At 39.8% G+C, this 24,294-nt stretch overlaps 2 protein-coding genes across 2 annotated transcripts in view; both read right to left on the minus strand.

Annotated features, from left to right (window-relative positions):
• Nucleotides 1–285: 285 nt before the first annotated feature.
• On the minus strand, nucleotides 286–20,570 carry plcxd3 (phosphatidylinositol-specific phospholipase C, X domain containing 3). The gene is made up of 6 exons (XM_058071742.2): nucleotides 20,348–20,570; nucleotides 7,920–8,176; nucleotides 6,798–6,971; nucleotides 6,550–6,725; nucleotides 5,199–5,300; nucleotides 286–2,576 (listed from the first exon to the last, which is right to left on the minus strand). The coding sequence occupies exons 1-6, from the start codon at nucleotides 20,448–20,450 to the stop codon at nucleotides 2,417–2,419; spliced, it is 972 nt and encodes a 323-aa protein (XP_057927725.1). The 5' UTR covers nucleotides 20,451–20,570; the 3' UTR covers nucleotides 286–2,416.
• A 1,322-nt stretch (nucleotides 20,571–21,892) lies between these two features.
• oxct1a (3-oxoacid CoA transferase 1a) overlaps nucleotides 21,893–24,294 on the minus strand; it is a 46,006-nt gene continuing 43,604 nt past the window's right edge. The window contains exon 17 of the mRNA XM_078789600.1: nucleotides 21,893–23,837. Within this exon, the coding sequence (XP_078645726.1) occupies nucleotides 23,802–23,837 (36 nt within the window). The 3' untranslated portion in view covers nucleotides 21,893–23,801. The remainder of the gene's footprint in view (nucleotides 23,838–24,294) is intronic.

The raw sequence follows: 24,294 nt of genomic DNA on the forward strand, positions 1-24,294 counted from the left end.
CCCCGTGTGCCGCCGCCCACCCACTCCATTCTCATCACCGTGGTAACTGGATATTTTCTTTGGGATGCTACTCAGCACGGAGCAGGAATCCAAGCCAAAAAGCTGTGACTGTCTACTTCAGATTAAGAAGATGCTCGTCACTTGATTATTATTGAATGCCTTGAAATATGATGCAAGCCAGACACGAGACGTGAAGTGAGGGAAAGACACCACATGGCGTTGGCTTTATTTATCTGCCACTTTTAGTTTTACAACAGCAAATGACTCTTTTTGTTTCATTTTTGCTCATTTTTGTACATCAGAAGATAAAGGCAATAACAACAGCTTTGACCAGGGGATACAATAATGACCTCACAGCACAATCTGAACGCCCTTTTCAAGTCATTGGTTCACCAGTGACTGCAATGGGGAGGCTGCAGTGTATGAAAATAATAAAACAGGTGCACAAATGATGTGCATCCAAAACCCATCATGCACATCACTAAGAAATTTGTATTAAAAAAAGAACTGAATCATAATATTTAAGAAAGTGTCATGAACCTTCGCCGTAACTTCAATACTTTACAATTTCTTGGCAATATATTATTTGCAATTACAGTATGTACAAACGCAGCACAATAGAAAACATACAGAAAGCACACAGTTGATTTTCCAAACACGGAAGCATACAAACAGAAATCCTTTAAGGCTGTGTTCACACTTGTGGTTCAGTACTCTGGTTTGAACCCGACATTGAAAATTGATACTTGGCATACTTCACCTGCATGAATATGTTTATCATTTTTATATTCCGCTTTATTTTCCCAGCTTAGAGTTGACAGTAGGCGTCTAAAATATACTTGCACGTGCAAGACCGCTTCAGAGACGGGCCGCTAGTTTGGGGCAATCAGGGTTCGGACGATTGCATTCACACTTATCATGTCTGATTCAGTAAAACAAACACCAATCAATCAATTAGTTGACATTTGAATTTACTGATCTATCTTGCACGATGTGGGATAAAAAGAACTGAAATTCCAAGCTCTGGAGACATTCAAAGACAAATGTTCTACTGCTAGGGCTTATCGAAACATTTACTGCACTATTTTTTGCTAAAGTTGAAGAAGAGCTGCAAAATAAAGATCCTCAACCCCTGATGTCGGCTGTCCTCTGACCTCTGACTTGAAACAAAGTCCACCTCCAAGGTATGCGTTAGAAGAAAGACAACCAAACACTGACAGTGACTCATGTACACTGCGCCACAGCAGTAAATACAGAAGTACAAGGAGGGGGGGGGAGTACTGAGAGGATAAACAGACAGTGGATGGACTCTTGTGAGCAGTATTTTTAAACATCACGACTCAGCACCCACCATGAATTCATATGGAGACACTTTTTCGGCCACAAACCTTTGCAGCAATACCGTTTAATTAATAAATGGTATGGGCCGTGTTTAATCAATATAAAATAGATATATTTCTTAAATAACACATGTATGACAAATACATAAAAATCAGTGAGATCTTTCAATGATTAATTTTGATGTGGATGGATTTCGCTGATAAATGATCAATATAAAAAAGAAAATAAATGATAAATAAATCATACAAAATTCATGAAAAATAAATAACAGTGATATGTTAAGTGACTATTTTTGGAAGTTTTTCAACATCAATTTCATCAATAAATTGAATAAATTAATAAATCAACAAATGATTAATTAAAAATGAATAAATTAAAACTATGCATATATATATATATATATATATATATATATATGTATATATGTATATATACATTTTTAAATCATAAATCTGAATTAAATAGGAAATGTACTGAAATCTTAGTGGTTAATTGCTCATATATCCTCAATGGTATAAGTTGAAAGTCAAACAAAACGTAAACAATACAAGTGGGCGTCAATGTGTTGAATGAACGTGTTATGATAAAAGAGCTCCATTTTCTTTGAATGTACGCCTGCTGACTGTGGCCTACATAGAATGATTAGATGTCACACGGTACACATTAGCAGTAATGCATATACTGTACATGGTGATGATGCCAGAAAGCTTTACATTTGTATCGCAAAAGCGGTCATTTTTACAGCGCGAAAGGAAAGTAAAGAAAATGTACAACTCACTTGAAAAGAGGAGGGGCATGTTAAACCCAAAATTAGGAAGCAGATATCGTCACCCTCATCGCACTCCGACTAACTCATCCTCGCATCGTTGCTTCTCTCAACGCCATCATCGCCATGTGATGGATCACTCCACACGAGCCCTAAATAAAGTGAAAGGAGCAGCACATCTCCTCCTTTCAAACAAATGGCAAGGAGAAAAGAGGTGGAGCACAAAGCCATCCCCCCCCAACTAGCAACAGCAGAGGTTGGAGGGGCGACAGTGCTCCCCGACGGCCCCCCCTCCCCGGCTGATGGCTCTCAGGTGGCGTCGTCGTCGTCTTCGTCGTCCAGGTGGTAGTTGAGGGTGATGACAGCGCTGATGAACTCCCCCAGCTCCACAAAGTCTGCAGTGATGATGTTGATGCCGCTCTCACCGGGCCTCTGGGACCTGATCCACTGCATCATTCCTGGCAAAGCCCTGCAAAATAAAATGGACGGTTCTTTTATCCAAGAGGAGACTGAGGGCAGCTAGTGATTTAATTAAATAAATTTAATAAAATTGAAATTAAATTTTTTGTTTCATCAATACATGTTTTAAATCCAATTAGACAGTCATCTAATGTATTTATTTGTATTAAAATAATAATACAAATAAGAAATGTTGTTTTTATTATTTACGAGTAGGACTGATTTCAATAAATGAAAAACTATCATACTTTTATAGTTATACTTTTATATATGTTTATGTTTACGTAAATAACAAGTAAGTTAAAGAAAAGTATATCAATCTATCCATTTTCTATACCACTTCATCCTCATTAGGGTCCCGAGTACGCTGGAGCCCCTTCCAGCTGACTTTGGGTGAAGAAAAATAATAATAAAATTTAAAACTATTGACTATTTGATACAAGATAGAAATGGAGGACTGCAGCCAAGTGGAGACTGTGGAGTATAGTAATACTGCAACAGGGTAGGCTAAACCTAGCATGTGTGTTTATTTTTGTCATTTCTAACTGAGCAAACACAGCAAAGACACTCGCTGTAGCCCAAACCAATAAAAGGATGCCTATAGCAGAGGGACCCGTAATTTAATTAGAATAATTCTTGCAGAGGCTTTTAGCAAACATATGAGACCATCTGAAATGAGTAAAAAGCAGCACAACAAAGGTAGAATGAGGTCAGAGTTAAAACGCCTGAGGAAACACAGTAACAGGCCCGTTTCATGATTACATGACTCAGTGTTACTGTTGGTGTGTGCGTGTGCTTGTATGACTGTATAACCTTCAGAAAAGATGACTCCTTGGATGAAAAGTTGTCAAAACACACACCTCTCTTGTATTGCCTGTGCAATTATTTTCTGGGTGACGCCGTTGTTAAACCCCCATAATTCAGAATGACTTGAAATTTCTCACACAGCTCTACAAAAAGGCACACACCTTTAAAAACATGGCTGACATCAAGGAAAAGGTCTTTGCAACTTTAAGGATATCTGTATTACTGGTATGTTAACTTTAATGATGCAATACTGTTCAACTGCAGCCTGCTAACTAGCTAACTCACTCAACCAGTGTCAGCCAACCGTTTTTGTCTTGTGTACTCCCAGAGCCTTTTCGTGATACCATGAGTACACTCTCATTCATCCACTCGTGTTATGATATGGCGCAGCTGTGACAGAGGTTATTGTCTCCCTGGGGAAACAAGTTGTAGCATCATATGTTCCATTTTATTATCTGTGTTAATGTGAAATGAATTAGAATACAGGGTTCCTTGGCTCACCTATTGCCGACTCGCTGTTTTTGGCCCTTTAAGAAGATGGCATTATGGGAAGTTGAGTGGCAGCGGTGTCGTTCTTTATTATCTCTCCTCTGTCTGCACTGCCCATTGTCTTCTGAGTCCTGATTGGCTATAGACCATTATCAATCAATCTCCATCTCTTCTTGTGGTCATGGCTACTAAACTAGCAGTGTGAGCTGCTTGCTAACCGCCAATATTGTAAACAACAGAAAAAACATAAGGAAAATACGACAACAGGAGCAATATGTTTTAACAAGGTACAAAAACACTACAGCCAAACAGTGCCAAGAATGGTCATAGGAGTGAAATACGCGTAACTTTGAGGTTTAAACAAGAGACAAATGTGAGAAAATGCAAATGCCTGTCTGAGAAGTGTATAAAGTGTATGGTGAGGGATTTTACAACTTTAAAACATATAATTATTCATTCATCCATTCATTCATTTTCTACCACGAGGGTCACTGGGGTGCTGGAGCCTATCCTAGCTGTCTTCGGGCAAGAGGCGGGGTACACCCTGGTGGCCAGCCAATCACAGGGCACATATAGACAAACAACCATTCACACTCACATTCATACCTATGGACAATTTGGAGTCACCAATTAACCTAGCATGTTTTTGGAATGTGGGAGGAAACCGGAGTACCCGGAGAAAACCCACGCATGCACGGGGAGAACATGCAAACTCCACACAGAGATGGCCAAGGGTGGAATTGAATCCGGGTCTCCTAGCTGGGAGGTCTACGCGCTAACCACTCGACAACATATAATTATTGTAAAAAAAAAAAAAAAAAGGTGGTTACTTTGCAGATTTCACTTATTGGGTATTTTGGTTACATATCCCCGGCAATAAAAATGAGGGAACACTGTATTGACTTATCATAGTGGAAATTAAACGTTTCCCTGGTTGGGATTCAACAACAAATTTGGACATTTTGGACACCATCCATACACCTGAGTCATGCAGCATTCACAGAAAAAGGAACAAATGTCAAATAAAAAAAACGTGGTTCAGTCTTTTATCTGAAATGCATGAAAATTTAATGTGTTCTTCCTTCGCCTATGACCCAACCTGCACAATGCTGATTTTTTTATTATTCTTTTGTATTATAATTCTCTTTGTACTCTGAGAAAGGGCTGCCCAACCGAATGGTTTCAACAGTAGGGTTGCAGGCTCAAGCCAACGACTTAAGAGACTTAGCAAGCAGCTTTGACGACATGACAATATAACCTTCAATAGCTTACTATTTTGCATTATTATTACACTAAGCCCTACTGAATTCCTCATGTGAACAGGCTATCTACACACCTTTCTGTGATTGTCTCTCGGAGTCCGCTGGCCACACCCTTCATCACGGTGCTGGCCTTTGGTGTGAGAACCACCTGGGATACGAAGAAGGTCCCCTTCCTCCTGCAGGACACAAGCATTCCCGAAGGTCAGTCGTCCCTTGCAATATCACGGTTTGATTATCGCTCCCTCGCTATATGATGTTTTTTTCTGAAATTAATTAATTAGTAAATTTTCGCTGATTTGTGGTAGACTCTGATCTGCTATTACTCAAAACATATCAAAATACAAATGATATGTTGTATTCTGGTCACTAGGTGGCAGAAATGACACAAAATATGACCTTACATTACTTTACCTTAACACTGCAGTGCAAAAAAGTCTGTTTTTGGCTTCTTAAGTTCAGAAGAAATCGTCCATCCATTTTCGGGGTACACCCTGGACTGATCGCCAGCCAATCACAGGGCACATATAGACAAACAACCATTCACACTCACATTCATACCTATGGACAATTTGGAGTAGCCAATTAACCTAGCATGTTTTTGGAATGTGGGAGGAAACCGGAGAAAACCCACGCACACACGGGGAGAACATGCAAACTCCACACAGAGATGGCCGAGGGTGGATTCAAACTCGGGTCCCCTAGCTGTGAGGCCTGCAGGCTTACCACTCGTCCGCCATTCAGCCCTTGATCACTTAATCAAAACCAGAATCTCCAAAAGCAAGGGAGATGATTTTTTCTTTATGTAAACATTAAAACATCCTTTAAAAATACAGTGCATCCGGAAAGTATTCACAGCGCTTCACTTTTTCTACATTTTGTCATGTTACAGCCTCATTCCAATGCCAATTAACCTAGCATGTTTTTGGAATGTGGGAGGAAACCGGAGTACCCGGGGAAAACTCACTCTTCCTGTTAGCCAACATGCTAACCACTCAGCTACCGTGCAGCCTTAGAATAAATCAATTCAAGGCTAACTTCCTCCCATATCCCCAAAACATACATGTTAGGTTCATTAGCAACTCTAAATTGTCCATATGAATGAAAGTGTGAATGGTTTGTTTTTATGCGCTAGGTATAGCTCACTAGCGTGTTAGCTCGTAGCTTGCTAGCATGCTAGCTAGCGGCTGTATCAAGTCCCAGCAGCATAAGAGTTGCATAACAGTGAATAACAAGAGTGTTATTATGTTAAAAAAGCTCATTTAGAAAGTCGTAAACAGGTTTTTTTTATGCACTAACTAAAAAAATATTATATTTAACATTGAAACTCACCAAAATTATCTTCATTGGAAAGCTATAAAGGAAGGACAACTATACCCAAGTACTGTACTGGCAAGCACAGAAAAGATGAATGCAGTACTTGCTAACCTCCGGTCAGTGACAGAGGCCTGGAGAAACTGAACCAGCTTCTCCGGGTCTGTGGTGTTGGCCCAGGGTGAAGGCATCATCTGGCCAGGCCACAGGAAGGGCACCTCCAGGGCCATGGGGTGGTGGTAGAAGACGAGTACCTGGTACTCCTTCTCCCAGAGATACTGCAGACACACCTAAGGATGGACACAGATTTAACATCTGGTTGTTTCTAATGCTAATCTGTGAGCGTGAAAACTTCACGGTACCTCCTGGGCAAAGACAACCGGGCACAGCTTCTCTCCAAACACGTCCTTCAACATGGCCACCAGTTTCTCATGGTGCAAGTTTTGCACACCGTAGAAGTGATTGAAGTCCAGGAAGACTACCTCTCTGGCGTGTGCTGACAGGAAGCTGCTGATCTGCTCAAGACCTTCTCGGACCTCCAGAAAATAAGAGCGGTTAAAACTATATACACAATACGCAGCTATACACAATAACCCACACAGAAAGCTTTCTAGATCTTCCAGAATCTGCACCTATTCCAGCTGTATTTTCTTGGGATTTCCAAAAAGGTCTATCTTAATTTATTCTACGCTCAGATTGTACTGCTTGTACCTGAGCACGCCCATAGGTGTCATTATCTGAAACTTTTGGCATCGTTTAACACGAGAATAGAACATTCAAACAACATTTATAGTTCAGAAAAGTTGAAAAAGCATAATAGCTCCCCTTTAAAAGATGAATATTTATGTTGGCTGTGATTTAATTCGATTTTGAGAACCTACGAAGTAGACAAATTGGATTCTTGATGTGTTCTTCCTCAGCCCACTCTCTACTTCCCGACAAAGTTTCATGAAAATCAGTCATTTCCAGGCAACTCAACAAACAAATAGACTAGACGTAGATATCTGCCCAAGAATGTTAATTTGGATCATCAGCAAATCTCACTTTTACAGATATCCACCTTTTGAGTGTGTCTGCATTTTGTCATTTACATTCATACATTATTCAGTGAGAAATGAAGCACAATGCTGAAAAATGGCTCACAAACAGACACAGCACACAATGCAGTGCAGACCTCAATCAATCCTCAATATCTTCGTTAGGAGCGTTAGCGTTAGGAGCATATAAGCCTTTCATGACTAACTGAATTACATTTTACCATAAGAAATCATGTAAATCTAGAAAAAAACAAAACTAAAAATGTTATACTGTACATACATGATGATGAAGCAGGATAGTGCCACAACAGACCATTATATATTTTATAGTGAGTACGGAACAGATTAAAATGCAAAAATAATTTATAATAATATATTAATATATTATATATATAATTATATATTATTTCGCGGTGCCTAAGGTAAGAGGAAACACAATGGACTTACGGTGGCACTGAAGAGTCCATGGGCAAAGTAGAGCTCGTTGTCAGGATCACGGGGTTTAGTGGAAATACGCAGGTCAAAGAAACGGATGCCGGCCTCCAATTGGCTGTTGAAGTTCATGGTTTGCGTGGCTAACCACTTCCTCATCAACTTCTTGGCCACCGTGCCGAAAACTGACACAAAGTTCTGCACCGTCTCCGGCTGCTCGGGCCCCACGGGAGACGCCTCGTCAATGTAGAAGCTGAAGGAGTCATGGGAACCTGAAGGGAGGAGCACACAAACAGAAGCGTCGGTATTGATATTTGTTGTACAGTATTTGTGTGGTCTGCATGAAAGGAGATGGGTCAGTGCTGTAGCGGGGAAGCAGCCCCCTCACCATGGCAACAAGTTTATGAATAACAACAGCGGGGCTGATAAGTCATAAACTTTGACAGCATGAAAGTGTTTTTGAAAGCACCATCATCAGTACATCCTGCTTCTCAGTTAAGAGTCTGCTTTTTGTGTGCTTTCTATGTGCTTATTTCTTAGAGAAATAAAGGCTTACACACATAGGCCATAACTCATTAATAGCCAATATATTTATTCATTAATATATCCTAAATATTATTTATTTTAAAAATCAAATGTAGATATAATTTTATATTATATATATATTATATATACTACACACACACACACATACATATATATATATATATATATATATATATATATATATATATATTAGAAATAAATACATTTAGAAGATTGTGTATATAAACAAATAACATAAATTTCTTTTTTAAAAAGTAAATTTGTAAATATTCAATATGTCAGCTTTATTCACATTAAAGACGAATAAGAATTAAGAAAATAGAGCAAAAACAAGGGTTTGTAAAAAATAGAATGATTATCATACAGCATTCCACATGAATATTGTTTAAACTTGATTTTGTTTCACTGATGCCGTCTTAAAACCATTATTAAGTACACAGGCGATGTTTTAAGCAATATTTGAATATTTTAACATGTTATGCAAGTAGAAAACTGAGTGAACCACTGTATAATAAAACTAAAATAAAGCAAAACAACTCACAAGAAGGTTTTTGTAGAGTAATATTGTCCCCTAGTGGTGTGTTTTTGGAATTGCTGGACTAAATGTGTGTAAGTTGGTGTATGGCAGTGTAAGTGTAGTAAATTCCTGTTCTATGGTTATTATCACATGTTTCCCCTTTGTTATCACTGGTAGGCTCACCGGGAATATTTTGGCAGGGTATAGTTTCCTTTAACCACAAATGGGCGCTACCAAAGTACAAATAAAACAATAAATGGGGACAATAATTGGGTGTTCTTATACAGTATGTCCCACGGTGTGTGTGTGTATGCGTCATGTTACACACATGCGCCTGTTTGTTATCATTTCTACAATCAATTTCTCATTTTCATTGTCTGATCTGTCTCTCAGTTGAAAACACATGCAAATGAATCGAGCCACCGCTGTGGCTGTTCGTGCCATGGCAAAGCTTTCCAAGTTGTTCGGCACCAACAGACAAAGCAGTGTTGACAGGCGAAGCAGGTCGGCACCGCCGGGGTCACAACAGCAAAGGGGGCGTGACCTCGGCCAGCTGCAACAGCTGGAGCTAAAGTTACCGCCAGGAAGGATTTATCTTCACTCTCCTAAAGCGGACGATAAAAAAAACATACAAAAGTGAAAGGAGGTCGTCACCATGTGGTGTATTTAGAAAAATAACAGCACAGGCAACACAGTAGGATGTCGTAGTTGGGTACCTGGATTTATTCCCCTTTTGTGTCTCCACCTGTTGAGTGTTTGTGCCGTTCCGAGTAAGCCTACCGTACCAGCTGTTCTCACATCCTGGGGTAACACTTCATGAAACCATTGCTAAAAGTTGAATTATTCATCCCATGTTGCACATGGAAGCAAAATTAATTGTTAGGAAGGTAAGTGCATACGAACAGATTGTAATAAATGCTCAATCTCCCCCACAGGCAAACAAATAAAAGTGCATTACAAATGAAGCAGTATGCCATCAAGCCTGCGCGATCATGTAGAAAAACAGCAAAACCTCAGTGGGCCAACATGAGCCCTGAGGGTTCTCACTCAACATTCTGCCAATTCTGCAGAGCATCCACAACGAGATGAGAAGAAATCTCAGCAGCCTCCGTCGTTAAATACCTCTTGAGTATGTGCCACAAGGTAGAAAATATTTCATTAAAAAAATTAAAATTAAAACACGACATCTTCTGCAACATCCAAGATGGGCGAGGATTTGAGGAGGTTTGAGTGGCTGATGATATGGAATTGTGAGAGAAAATGATAGCAGGAGGAGGAGAGGAGGATTTAAGAAGACAAGAGTAGAAGATGAGTGGAGCCTGTGGAGGGAAAAAACGGAACGATAGCAAGGCCATGAGGAGACAGTGAATGAGAAAATGAGTAGGGATTTAAGGAGATAAGAGCAGATGATGGTGAAAGAAAGTGATGAGAAAATGAAGACAGGATTTGAGGAGATAAGGGGAGAAATTAGGGATGGGATGATAGAAAGACAGTGGGTGAGGGATGAGAGAGAAGATGGAGGGGGAAATGAGGATTTAATTTTGTGTGAAAGAGTTGAGAAGATACAAGAGGATGAGAGGATGAAGTAAGGTGAAGAGTGGAGGTTAGGAAAATAAGAGGAGGAGGAGATTAGGAGACTAGAGACAAGAAAGAGAAGAAATGAGGAGTAAGGGGAGAACATGAGAGAAGATTGGGAATCTAATTGGGGAAGACAAGGAGATGAGAGGAGTAACGAAGGGGGGACTTATGAGACATGAGCACATATGTCTGTTTCTTTTCTGTTTTCTAAAGATATAAAAACAAATGAAAAAAAACGGTTCATTAAGGCAATTAATTCCCGCCTACAAAGACCACTATTAAAACACCTCCTACAAAATTATAAAATGCACTTCTGCCACCTTGTGACCGTTTTCCGGCTTAAAACTGCACCAAACATGCTCTCTTCTATTGTGGAGTGGCATCATCACCGCTTTGTGCCTCTCGCACAATAAAACTGTGTAAAAAAAAAGGTGTAAATACGTCTTTGGGAGGGAGCCGTCGGGTTGAAAAAAAACATATAAACACGCCTTTGGTAGCGAATGAGTTAATAATAATAATAATGACGCTGTAGCTTGGTAAATATGTATGTATATGTAAATGGTGCACAGAAGGTTTTACAGGCATACTTAGCAGTGTCTCTGTATCTTTAGAATGCACAGAAAAATAGAAAAACGGTGAGAACTGAATGAGTCGGAAATGTAAGGAGACAATCAGGAGAATACATTTTAAAAGTGTTAGGACATGAGAGGAGGAAATGAGACACGGGGACGGATGAAGTGAAGGACTTGAGGAGATGAAGAGTGGAGTTGGCTCAATGAAATGAGGGTTTGATAAGAGGAAAGGGGGGAGATGAGAGCAGATAAACCAAAACAGACGAAGCAGATGAGGAGTGGGAAAGACAGAAAATGAAGAGAGGTAATGAAATGAGGGGATGAATTAAGGAAAGAGTTGAGGAGGTAAAGTCAGATGCGTGAGATGATGAGAAGGGGGAATAAGCATCGCTTCGTCGACACATGAAGCACATAAATCCATTATGTGGACATGTATTCCCTCCAAATCTCCATATGCACTTTTATCCCCCTCCCGGCCTAAAAATAGCTTTGGATGTGCGTATCGCTACCTGGCTGGACTGTCCTTCCTCTCTTTGACTCAAGCTATGCTCCTTCTTTGCCCACCCAAACCACATCCGACTTTTAGAATCAAGACAAATGTCCTCCTGCAGGGAAACTCAATTAACCGCCAACACTGCGGACCAGGCTGCCTGTGTCGAAAATCCATAAAGAATAATTTCTGTCATTCAGCTTGTAAGACATCTGGATGCAGGGTTTGAGTAGAAATGTTACAGGGATGCAGTAAAAATACCGGGTACTGCTTTTTTTGGTTTGGATTTGACATCCAATAATCTATTTCCAGCCCCCTTCCCAAATATCTCACTGGCACATTGACATCATAGCAACCATCATCCTCCTTGTTTGGGGATTAAGTGGCAACGGAGTGATCCAGGGATTTTGGTCCTTTTTCTAAAGCAAGCTGGGCAGAGACAAGATGCCCATTCTGCTTCTGTGGATTTGATTTGATGGCTGCTGATATTTCAACATAATACAGTTTTACACAGGCTATTTTCCTCCCTAGTCCTCCATACTGTTCATGTTCATCTCACAGTTTTATTGCAGTATTTTTAAGATGGAGTCATCAAATACAAAGCGAGTTACAGTGGAAGCCCCCTGGGTTCAGAATTTCAGGTAAAATGCCTCTTTTGGAAAATACCAACTTCCTATTTGACATTTAAAGGTCCTCTATTATGCAAAATATATACAGTGCATCCGGAAAGTATTCACAGAACTTCACTTTTTCTACATTTTGTCATGTTACAGCCTCATTTCAAACTGTATTAAATTAATCTCTTACCTCAAAAGTCTACACAAAATACTCCATTATGACAATGTGAAAAAAGGTTTTTTTGACATGTTTTGAATTTATTAAAAATAGAAAACAAAAAAATCACATTTACATAAGTATTCACAGCCTTTGCTTAATACTTTGTTGATCCACCTTTGGCAGCAATTACAGCCTCAAGTCTTTTTGAATATGATCCCACAAGTTTAGCACACCTATCTTTAGGCAGTTTTGCCCATTCTTCTTTGCAATAAGTCTCAAGCTCCATCAGGTTGGATGGGAGACGTCTGTGCACAGCCATTTTCAGATCTCTCCAGAGATGTTCGATCGGATTCAAGTCTGGACTCTGGCTGGGCCACTCCAGGACATTCACGAAGTGGTTCTGAAGCCAATCTTTTGAGATCTTGGCTGTGTGCTTCAGGTCGTTGTCATTTTTCAGCAGGACAACGACCCGAAGCACACAGCCAAGATCTCAAAAGATTGGCTTCAGAACCACTCCGTGAATGCATTCATTTTTCCTTCTATCCTGACTAGTCTGCCAGTTCCTGCTGCTGAAAAACATCCCCACAGCATGATGCTGCCACCACCATGCTTCACTGTAGGGATGGTATTGGCCTGGTGATGAGCAGTGCCTGGTTTCCTCCAAACATGGCGCCTGGCATTCACACCAAAGAGTTCAATCTTTGTCTCATCAGACCAGAGAATTTTGTTTCTCATGGTCTGAGAGTCATTCAGGTGCTTTTTGGCAAATTCCAGACGGGCTGCCATGTTCCTTTTACTAAGGAGTGGCTTTCGTCTGGCCACTCTACCATACAGGCCTGATTGGTGGATTGCTGCAGAGATGGTTGTCCTTCTGGAAGGCTCTCCTCTCTCCACAGAGGAACGCTGGAGCTCTGACAGAGTGACCATCGGGGCCTTGGTCACCTCCCTGACTAAGGCCCTTCTTCCCCGATCGCTCAGTTTAGAAGGCCGGCCAGCTCTAGGAAGAGTCCTGGTGGTTCCAAACGTCTTCCATTTACGAATAATGGAGGCCACTGTGCTCATTGGGACCTTCAAAGCAGCAGACATTTTTCTGTATCCTTCCCCAGATTTGTGCCTCAAGACAATCCTGTCTCGCAGGTCTACAGACAGTTCTTTTGACTTCATGCTTGGTGTTTGTGCTCTGACATGCACAGTCAACTGTGGGACCTTATATAGACAGTTATTATATTTCCAAATCATGTCCAATCAACTGAATTTACTGCAGGTGGACTCCAATTAAGCTGTAGAAAGATCTCAAGGATGATCAGTGGAAAAAAGATGCACCTGAGCTCAATTTTGAGCTTCATGGCAAAGGCTGTGAATACTTATGTAAATGTGATTTTTTTGTTTTCTATTTTTAATAAATTCAAAACATGTCAAAAAAAACTTTTTTCACATTGTCATAATGGAGTATTTTGTGTAGAATTTTGAGGTAAGAGATTAAATTAATTCAGTTTGGAATGAGGCTGTAACATGACAAAATGTAGAAAAAGTGAAGCGCTGTGAATACTTTCCGGATGCACTGTATTTTTAAAGGATGTTTTAATGTTTACATAAAGAAAAAATCATCTCCCTTGCTTTTGGAGATTCTGGTTTTGATTAAGTGATCAAGGGCTGAATGGCGGACGAGTGGTAAGCCTGCAGGCCTCACAGCTAGGGGACCCGAGTTTGAATCCACCCTCGGCCATCTCTGTGTGGAGTTTGCATGTTCTCCCCGTGTGTGCGTGGGTTTTCTCCGGTTTCCTCCCACATTCCAAAAACATGCTAGGTTAATTGGCTACTCCAAATTGTCCATAGGTATGAATGTGAGTGTGAATGGTTGTTTGTCTATATGTGCCCTGTGATTGGCTGGCAAGCAGTCCACGGTGTACCCTGCCTCTCGCCCAAAGACAGCTGGGATAGGCTCCAGCACCCCCGCAACCCTCGTGAGGATAAGCGGTAGAAAATGAATGAATGAATTATGTAATGAAACTCCCATCCCCGTCGAGATGATGACCTCAGACCTGCCCTTAGCTGGATGTGTATTGCAGTGACGTGCGGTCAGTGGAGGCTGAACACTAACATAAAATAAATTTGTCCATTGATCTGCATTATAAATGTACTTTGATTCCATCATTTTTAAACATTTTCTTCAGGATAAATAGGAAGAAACGAACCGTGAAGCCACTTCTCAAAGTCCACACCGAGTTGCCTCATGGCACCTGCCAGTTTCTGTCAGCGTGTCACCAATACTATGCGGCAGAAACATTTATTATGCACCATGACTTTGTACAGCCTGTGTAATATCTGTGGTGTAAGTGTGGCATCATTATTCTTGCTGATCGGACAATAAAATATCTAGAAATGATATGAGAGGCACTTGTGCGTGTGAGCTGGAAGGTGCTTGTCACTGGCAGGAAATCAAATGTGTACAATATATTTTATGTTCTGCTGAATGAATGATTGTATACCCAAACAAACCAGGAGGTGATCACGCTTTTGCAACTCCTTCCTGGAGAAGGAAAGGCTGCATGTACTTCATACGCTCCACTTCACCGAGGACAGCTTTGTTAAAAAAAAGAAAAGGAAAAAAAGAGCAAAAAGAGCAGGCTTCGCTACATGTCTTGAAATAACTACAAATGTAATTGTCGATGTGAATAGACCCAAAACAAAGCAAAAAGCATTTCTCTCAATTAGTTGTCTCTCCAATTGGGTTTAAAGGCATGTCCAAACAACTAACAAAAATGCAATGCAGTGTAATTACATTGGCAGAGAAAAGCCAAGCCATTACAAGCCATTACATTGGCTTGTTTCACACCAACATAAACACAAAAGATGTAAATTCACACAATATCACGTCTCTGTGGGCCGCCACAGTCATACAAAAAGCCAGTTTGCATCAGCAATCATCTTGCAGCTGCAGATAGCAGCCCACCATCTCCCCCCACTGGGGTGCCTGTGTGGGGTCAAATGGTGACAATACAATGAATGGTTTTAATATATAGTAATCAGATCTGGAGTCATGGCAAGCACTTGGCTTTAATTTCCGATTTCATGTAATAGGCAATCCGCAGTATGGTTTCAAAAATGATTTAGTAAAACAACTGCACCAAAATAGTAAGGTTGTATTACATGGCTGAGATTGCTTTCATGTATTACTCATTTTGTGCAAAATCCTATTAAATTCACATCAGAGTATGCCAAACATTGCAGCATTTGATAATAATACAAAATTAAAATTTTAATCTTTGGTTGTTACACAATGTCAATTGAAGTATATGAAGGGACTATAATTTAAAATTATTTAAATATGTATATATTTTTCCTGATTCTAAGCTTTTTCAAGGACCCTAAAAATGTATTGCTTTTCTAGACAAACTCGTACTATAGTGTAATTATACAAATAAATACATTACACATTAGGAGATTCACAGGGCTCTGTTTTAGGACCCATATGTTTTGTTGCAAAATAAAATTTCCAGCATTCATTAATTAATTAATTCATTCATTCTCTACCGCTTATCCTCACGAGGGTCGCAGGGGGTGCTGGAGCCTATCCCAGCTGTCTTTGGTCGAGAGGAGAAGTACACCCTGGTCTGGTGGCCAGCCAATCACAGGGCACATATAGACAAACAACCATTCACACTCACATTCATACCTATGGACAATTTGGAGTCGCCAATTAACCTAACACACACGCATGCACGGGGAGAACATGCAAACTCCACGCAGAGATGGCCGAGGGGGGAATTGAACTTGGGTCTCCTAGCTGTGAGGCCTGTGCGCTAACCAGTAACCGCTGTGCACTTTCCAGCTTTTTATAAATGGAAATGGGCAGTATGCTAACAAAATAAAATAGACCACACACGGTGGTCTATTTGGTCTACACCCATTTGAAGCAACAGGCTGCAAGAAATGTGTAATAAACTAACCCTAAACAGAAGACCAAATGAGCACAATGGAAATGTGGCACTACACAACTACAATAATTCACTGTATGTCATCTGTTCTACTGGAATACTTGAATATTAGCATGTATCACTGATTTAATAGATGCTAAAGATATCTGTAACTAAACATTTGCAGCCAAATCCTTACTAATTGCCATCATAAAGAACAAGGCTTAAATAAGAAAGAACAGAAAGAACAGTTGTGCAACACTGGCAGTGCATGCAAACAGGAGACTGTTTATCTCTTTTGGCAACATCCCCCACTTGCCAGCTCACATTGTCGAGTACTCCAAATTGACAAAACACTTGAGTCCGGATCAGCCTGTGTCGTCTCGAAAAATTTCCCAATCCTCCCAAAAAAACAAATAAGACGTGCGAGGCAGCTGTCGTCAGACACCGAGGGATGTCTCATAAGACTGTAGACTATAAACTCATAAATATAAACATTCTCCCATCTAAGGAGCAATAATGGAGGTTTCAGAAGAGGCGATACTGGCATTGTTTTTTTCTGTCCGTCCTAGTTTGGTCCCACCTGAATAAAAAGAGACAATACGTTTGGTTGTGAGAGGAATTAGATGTGCTAAATCCATTTGGAGCACATGGTTGATGCTAAATAAGTTTTCTTTGGATTATGAAATCTTGACAAACAATCTTGCCAACTGTGCAGACCAAGAATAGCGTCAGAATGTGTTTATACAGAACTTGGATCCAAAAAAAGGAGGAAGCTAGGATGAGAGCATCTGAGCTGCACCACCACCAGCACCATCAGCACCACAGCGGCAACAAGCTAGTAATGATAGCTAATTAAATGGGACAGAGCATGCTCCCATGCTGCTGCCTTGGCAAGAATCAACCTCGCCACAATACAGCCTGTGATTCAGCAAATGATGACATGGCAGTGCTGCTGTGGAGCTTCTGTCTTTATCATGTTGGACATATTAGTGTGCGGGTGTCATGCATGCCTTATTGAATCTATTACAATTAACTCTCAACATTGTGCATGAATGCCAAGAAAGGTTGTTAAACAAAAATAAAGGTCAACAGATTAAGGACTGCAGCATATCTCAACAATTCCGGAGTGCAACACATATACAATATGGCCTCTAATGGCTGTGAGCTGCATAGGGGATGACACGTGCAATTTGTTGTTCCTATTTCTGGAAACAGGCAATATGCTAATACAATACAGTATAATGGCCATTGTATTGTGTTGTGCTTTATTAGCATAAACGTATTTTCAGTCATCGACAGATGCAATGGGTAGTTTTACCCCCCCAAAAAAACAGGGGCAAAAGATAAAGCCCTGAGGAACAATGAGAAATATATGGCAATTTACCATTACAATATATATACAGCATGTCTTCCTCTTTTACTGGAATAATGCAGCATCTCATTGTAATTCCAAGATACATTGCTTACAGTAGACCCCTGGTGGCTGTGAGCAGCATAGGGTGTGGAGCAGGAACAATTATGGTTGCAAAAAGAAATAAACTGAAAAATGTAGGTTATTCCCAGTCCATTTATGACAAAAAAATTTACAAATTAAGTCAATTTTAAAATTAGATTAGTTTCAATGCATAAGTTTTTATAAATTTTTATTATATTTTTTTACTGAAAAATAAAACAATAAATAATAATAAACAATAATTATTGATAATAATTATTAATAATTATATAATTACCATAATTACTTAAATACTTAAATTCATATATCATAATTAAATACAATATAATTAAATAGTTTTATCTTTTCATTAATAATAAATATAACTAAAAATAATTGTCATTCATTCTCAGTCCCCGATTGTAAATGTTTACCAAATTCCCCAGTTAAACAATCCCTTTTCATTCATTCATTTCAATGCCGCTTAAGGAGCATGCTAGAGCCTATCCCAGCTGGCTTCAGGCAAGAGGCGGGGTACACCCTGGACTCCCCATTCCGGCCAATTGCAGGACACATATAGACAAACAACCATTCACACTCACATTCATGCCAACAGACAAGTTAGAACAGAGGTGGATAAACTGTGGCCCGCAGGCCACTTCAGGCACGCCGTGTCTGTATCTGGCAACCGTGCTATTGTGGCACGATTGAGTCGTACAAGAACTAGTCAGATGCCATCTGGAGCATTCAAATAATCCATAATGTGTGCATTCAAATAATTATCTATACACAATGTTAGTTGCATTTTTGCTTGATTGCAAAATATTTCAGAGGTTGTCAGGGAATGAAACAAGGTGGGATGCTAACATACTCATCCAAAGTTTTATTGTTCACAGCTCATATTGTTGTTGCTGCTGAACTACCCAGCATGCCTTGTAGACACTTGTAAATAACAGTTTAAGTTACGTGTTATGTTGACCGCTTAGCTGTTGTTTATCAACCATGTAGTAGTCATAGTTGTTGATACATGTGATGCGTTAACTTGCTGTTTTTATTGCACCGTGAGTAAGCATGTCATTCTCTTTGATAACCAACCATTTATGGACGGCACAATTTTACTCAGCATGCAATTTGACTCTTAAATATGCTTGTATGCTTCACTGCTCTCCATTTTGTTGCATTTTGCTGGTTTCAGTTTCAAGTTTAGCCTGTACATCCTTTTTCTATGTCGCTTATCCTCACTAGGGTGGCGGGTATGCTGGAGTCTTTCCCAGCTGACTTCAGGCAAGAGGCGGGGTACACCCTAGAATGGTCGCCAGCCAATCACAGGGCACATATAAGCAAACAATTCAGTCTGTAACAGTCTGAAAATAATCGATAGCCACTACATTCGCCTAACAAGCATACTTTTTTTTTGGAATGTGGGAGGAAATGGGAGTACCCTGAAAACACACACACACACACACACAAGGAAAACATGCAAACATCACACACAGATTCCCAAGTGTAGATACAAACCCAAATCTTCCAGATCTCTTCACTGTGCGGCCAACATGCTGAGGTCACTGTGCAGCCACCCAACCCCCCTGACAGCTTGTGCATAAACTGCCACAAATTTAAATGTATTTTTTCCGCACTTTTTTGCAACCCTGCTAATTATCTGATTGGACATTTAGTAAGTAAACCCAATTTATACTGTAAATATGCCATTGTACAGTACATGCAATTATAGAAATATACACTTTCCCTGTATGTCTGCACACAATTTCACAAAAATACCCCAGATATTGCCATCAAAAAAATAAAAAAAATACTATAAGTGCCCAAACTTTATTATTTCCTCAGCTAAACTATCCGCGTCAACGCTATAAAGCCATCTAATTGGACCTTTAGTAATTTCCATGATCTTGTAGAGATACGATTTCAAGCATATGGTCATAAAAATCGGAGGTGTGCTCAAAGCAATCAGGATTTAAATGTGAACTATAAATGCTCGTCAATACTGTACATCACAGCATATCATAGCCGCTATCTTGCACGCATGCCCTCTAGTGGATGTGAGGAAAATGACTGGGTGTGACATCGGGCACTTGCACATTTCATCTCTTGTAGAAGGTCCGATTTACACCATTAAAAAAGTCATTGGTAAACCATCCTAGAGATGGTGATAATAATGGGCATCAGATAAAAAATAATTTTAACCAATTTTTGGCATGCATAAATATTTTACCAAAAAATGTTAACACATTTTCGGCATGCATAAATATTTTCCCATAATAAGTGGTATTAATTGAGAGCAATGTAATTGTTAACAGTGTAAGGTGTGATGCACGCAGTGCGATCATCTCAGAGATTGAAGTGGCCACCACCCCTTTCACAAGTCTATCTTCAACATGGTCCGTAACCATCATGATAAACCATCATGCATTTTTTAATATGTATAGTATATATCCAATCACAACTACCCGATGGATGAGAGGTTTTAACATACTTGGCAGGTTGTGCAACAGGTCTTTATGTTTTGGATGGCTATTAAACATAAACTGAATGGCCAATTATGCGCGCACACACAGTACGCAAACGGGCGGATGGAGCGATTGGAGTTACTCACCCGGGATGGCCAAGTTGGTGAGCGGGATGGTGTGCATGCTCTGTGGCAGACTTGACATCCAGTCGGCGAAGCGCAGGTCACTTCTCCCGTGAGACGAAGCCATGCCGCCGCCACAGCCGTGCACAACACTCGCTTTTCCCCAGACCAGCCTGCCTGATTGCTTGCTTGCTGCACTCTCCTCCTCCTCCCTCTCTGGACACACATCCTCACACGCTTCACACGCTTTACGCACACGCACTATAAGCAACAGTCGACGCCCCCAACGCCTACTGTGGCATCACTACATCTCAATAAATTTGCATTTTTACAGAAAGAAATGCAACACAATAGCCATTAACTCTGTCAAGAACTGAAACACGTGTCTCCTCTATTGAAGGATGTTAAATACCAGCAGATTCGAGAACATTATCATGAAATACAATCCAGCACTAATCTATGTAGTAGTACTGTATAGATCCAGTTGAAGTCACATGTTTACATACACCCATTATGGTAATGCATCGATTTAGGATTTATTCTTTTTCAAATGTGTACCACACAGTCAGAAAATTGGGAAGAGATGGGTTTGAATGTCCATTTGGGTGTCTCTGTGTTCTCCCTATGGGTGCATGGGTTTTCTCTGGGTACTCTGGTTTCCGCCCACATTCCAAAAACATGCATGTTATGTTAATTGGCAACTGCAAATTGTCCATAGGTGTGATTGATTGCCTCTTACCTGAAGTCATCTGGGACTCAAGCATCCGTGCTACCCTCATAAGGATAACAGCATAGAAAATGGATGGATGGAATGATTATACAAGATACATACTCTAATACAGGGGTGGGCAAACTACGGCCCGGGGGCCACATGCGGCCCACCAAGTGTTTGAATCCGGCCCGCCAGTTGCTTTTTCAGTATTTCAACTTTTAACATACAAACTGGCAACATGTCTTATTTAGTCATTTTTTTTTAAAATGTAAAATTTAGTGACATAGTTTGATGTTTAAAGTGCTCCTGAAAAAAGCCACATGAGAACATACAGCTACAATTAGACAAATCATTCAAGGAAAATGTGTGTGTTAAATACATGTTCTGGCCCCCTGGACAATTTTGTTAACTCAATGCGGCCCACGAGTCAAAATATTTGCCCACCCCTGCTCTAATACATACTATGATTTTTAAAAACATTTCATCTAGTGTGTATGGTTCATGAGTCAAGTGACTAATGGTATACAATTAAATGTTACAGCAAAGGAGGGGACAAATTATATGAAAAGGTCCCAAGTGGCTTTGATGACTACTTCATCCTCCATGAATGAAGTATCAACATCGTGCAAGAACGGCACCTGCAGGGGAGTCTATCGCAAGGTGATTCTGAAGCCCCAACGTGACATGAAGTTTGATATCATTTTGTTATGGCCATAGATTTTGCTGTACATACTGTACACAACCATGATGTTTGAGCCAGAAAATCAATTCATTAATGTCTCCCATAGGAAATCGTGGAAATTGAATTGATCTGTTCCAGGGTCATAAATCCTTTATTAAGTGTACAGGCAAGATTTTAGCTAACATTGTAACATGGTTAACTGCCATAAGTATCAAAAAGAAAGCCAAATAAATTCTGCTATTACGTTGTGTAAATCGGTGTACTCACCATTTTGTACTGAGCAGTCAGAACATATCGCTTTTCCTACAATTGTAATTTGTGGTTTTGTTGGTTATTATTACAATTTTCAACATTACCATCAGTGGTGCCATTCTTCAGTGAAGGCAAGCCAAAAAAAAAAATCAAAATAAGCCAAAGAAAAAGCAAAACCGTAGTAATATAGGTTGCCTTTAGAGACCTATTTTACCCCAGAATGTTGGACAAGATTCCTTGTATCTCTGTTTATTGATTTTGACCATAAGAAATTGTTCCAAAATCCTAATTCATAAAATATTTTCATAGGGCACGCGAGACATGAACTAACACCCCAAAGTCACCTTTACACTTATTATTATTAGTATTAGCGAATAGAGAATAAGCAATTTAAGACATAATAAGACTCATTCACGTGGGTTTCAATAAATGTGTTCCGGATGTGTGGAGGACAGAAAGTGGGATTCAGAGTTGACTTTTAGTTTGGAGGGGATTATGGCCACAACAGTATTATGCTTATTATTATGATGACGACTATGCTGTTATTATTATTATTGTGTCTATAGAATAGGCACAATAATACATATGTGCTTCACCAAACATTACAGTAATATTACTGACACCAAGTGACCAGTGTAGAATACTACATAAGATTTACAACATCTTTGAAAGCATCATCGAAATAACTTATATTTGTATTTTAGCTAATTTAGCTATCTTTGTGCTTAATTTAGGCAAAATATACATACAATTTGCATATTTTTGACGACTTTCAATGACCTTGAAATGGCTGCCTTGGTGTTTGACTTGAAAAGTTTAAGGACACCTTAAACGCACAAAACTTCAAAAAGGTCCATAAAAAACAGCATTATTATTATTATTATTATTATTATTATTTTAGTATATACTGTTACTATTGTGTAAAAGTACTTTAAATATGTTCCTCAAAGTACCGGCTCCTCTGCTTTCCAGTATTGTTGAATAACTATGTTGCAATATGCAGGCTTTACGGGGGTTCTAGACGACTCTTGAACGGGGGGCGTGCTGGATTAACATCAACTGCCAGTCGCCAGCGGCCCTGTCACTTTGCTCCATATTTCCGGCTTGATGATCTAACCCGGTTGATCTTCTTCAACCGAAAAAAGCACCTGCGGGCAGAATTCTTCCAGTTACATAACAGCCCTCAGGTGATGATGCTGGAGTGAGGAAATCACATCCAGAATGTCAATGTGAGCTACCACCACCACCACCACCATCACTGTCCATTTATAGAGGACTCCAACCTGCAGCACTTTAGGTACTAATTGGTAAAACACATTCACATCTTTAAAAAAAAATAAAAAATCACCAAAAAAAGTTATTCCCCGAAGCAAGCAGTTTTATTGCTTGTACAAAAGCAGAGGCAGAGTGGATATAAGGCAAAAGGTTCTTGCCAAGTATTTGGCCTACATTTCCACTTTTGTAGAATTTGAAACCTCACAGACAGAACGCTACATTTACATTTCATTGTGTGTCAGATGAGGACTCACCTGAGACGGAGTATGTTTTTTTGCAACTCTTTCAAATAACTCGTTCATTGGTACATAGTTCTCTCAATTTTTAGTCTAGTTACTGCATCATAAGCACTATTACAGGTGCATTTCAATTGACATGAAAATAATCTCTGCCTGCGAAGGCAGTCTCAGAAGGATTATTCAGTAACCGGAATTAATAAATTACAATTATTTGATGACTAATCCTTCTGATTGCTTGAGTCGGTGTTTAATAAAAAGGGCTTTGACCTGTATGTAGGCTATTTGATCACCAAACGTAACACACTGAAAGATGAACATCTAGATTTGCTGCATGGGCCGCAGGTTGGAGGACACCTAAAAGAGATTAAAAATGGTTCGTTAAATGAGCAACGTGATTAAAGGTCTCCTATTATGCAAAATTGACTTTTTAAATGATGTTTTAAAGTAGTGTGTACGCCTGGGAGAAACATCAATCATCTCACTTTCCTCGTTGACAAGACATGACCTGTGACCCACCCCTACATCCGTAATTTCCGCTACTTTTTTTCTTTTTTAAAGCATGCTTTGAACCCTGCAGCTTACACAGATGAGGCAAATTTATGGCTAAAAGAATGACACTTCCCATGATGCTTACAGCAAACATTCAAGAAGTGGTGAATTGGACGACTGCCTGACTCTTAATTCACATTTTAAAGTATTATGCAGCGTTTGTGTTTTGATCTGACAAATCTTAAGTGAATCTGATCAACTGGGAGCATCAAGTGCAGGTGGAATTGCAAGGTTTATAGTGTGTCTTTCTTTATAGTGTGTC

Source organism: Doryrhamphus excisus, linkage group LG3 (genome assembly GCF_037039965.1).
Source record: "Doryrhamphus excisus strain RoL-2023G ecotype Guam linkage group LG3, RoL_Dexc_Guam_v1.1, whole genome shotgun sequence".
Classification (NCBI taxonomy): Eukaryota; Metazoa; Chordata; class Actinopteri; order Syngnathiformes; family Syngnathidae; genus Doryrhamphus; species Doryrhamphus excisus.

Bases quoted from the DNA above. Each gene is read 5' to 3' on its own strand.
- plcxd3 (XM_058071742.2), bottom strand. From the start codon at position 20,450: ATGGCTTCGTCTCACGGGAGAAGTGACCTGCGCTTCGCCGACTGGATG. The intron at 8,177-20,347 runs GTGAGTAACTCC...TCCTCCCTTCAG, and splicing joins CACCAACTTGGCCATCCCGG to GTTCCCATGACTCCTTCAGC. The intron at 6,726-6,797 runs GTACCGTGAAGT...GTCCATCCTTAG, and splicing joins CGGTTGTCTTTGCCCAGGAG to GTGTGTCTGCAGTATCTCTG.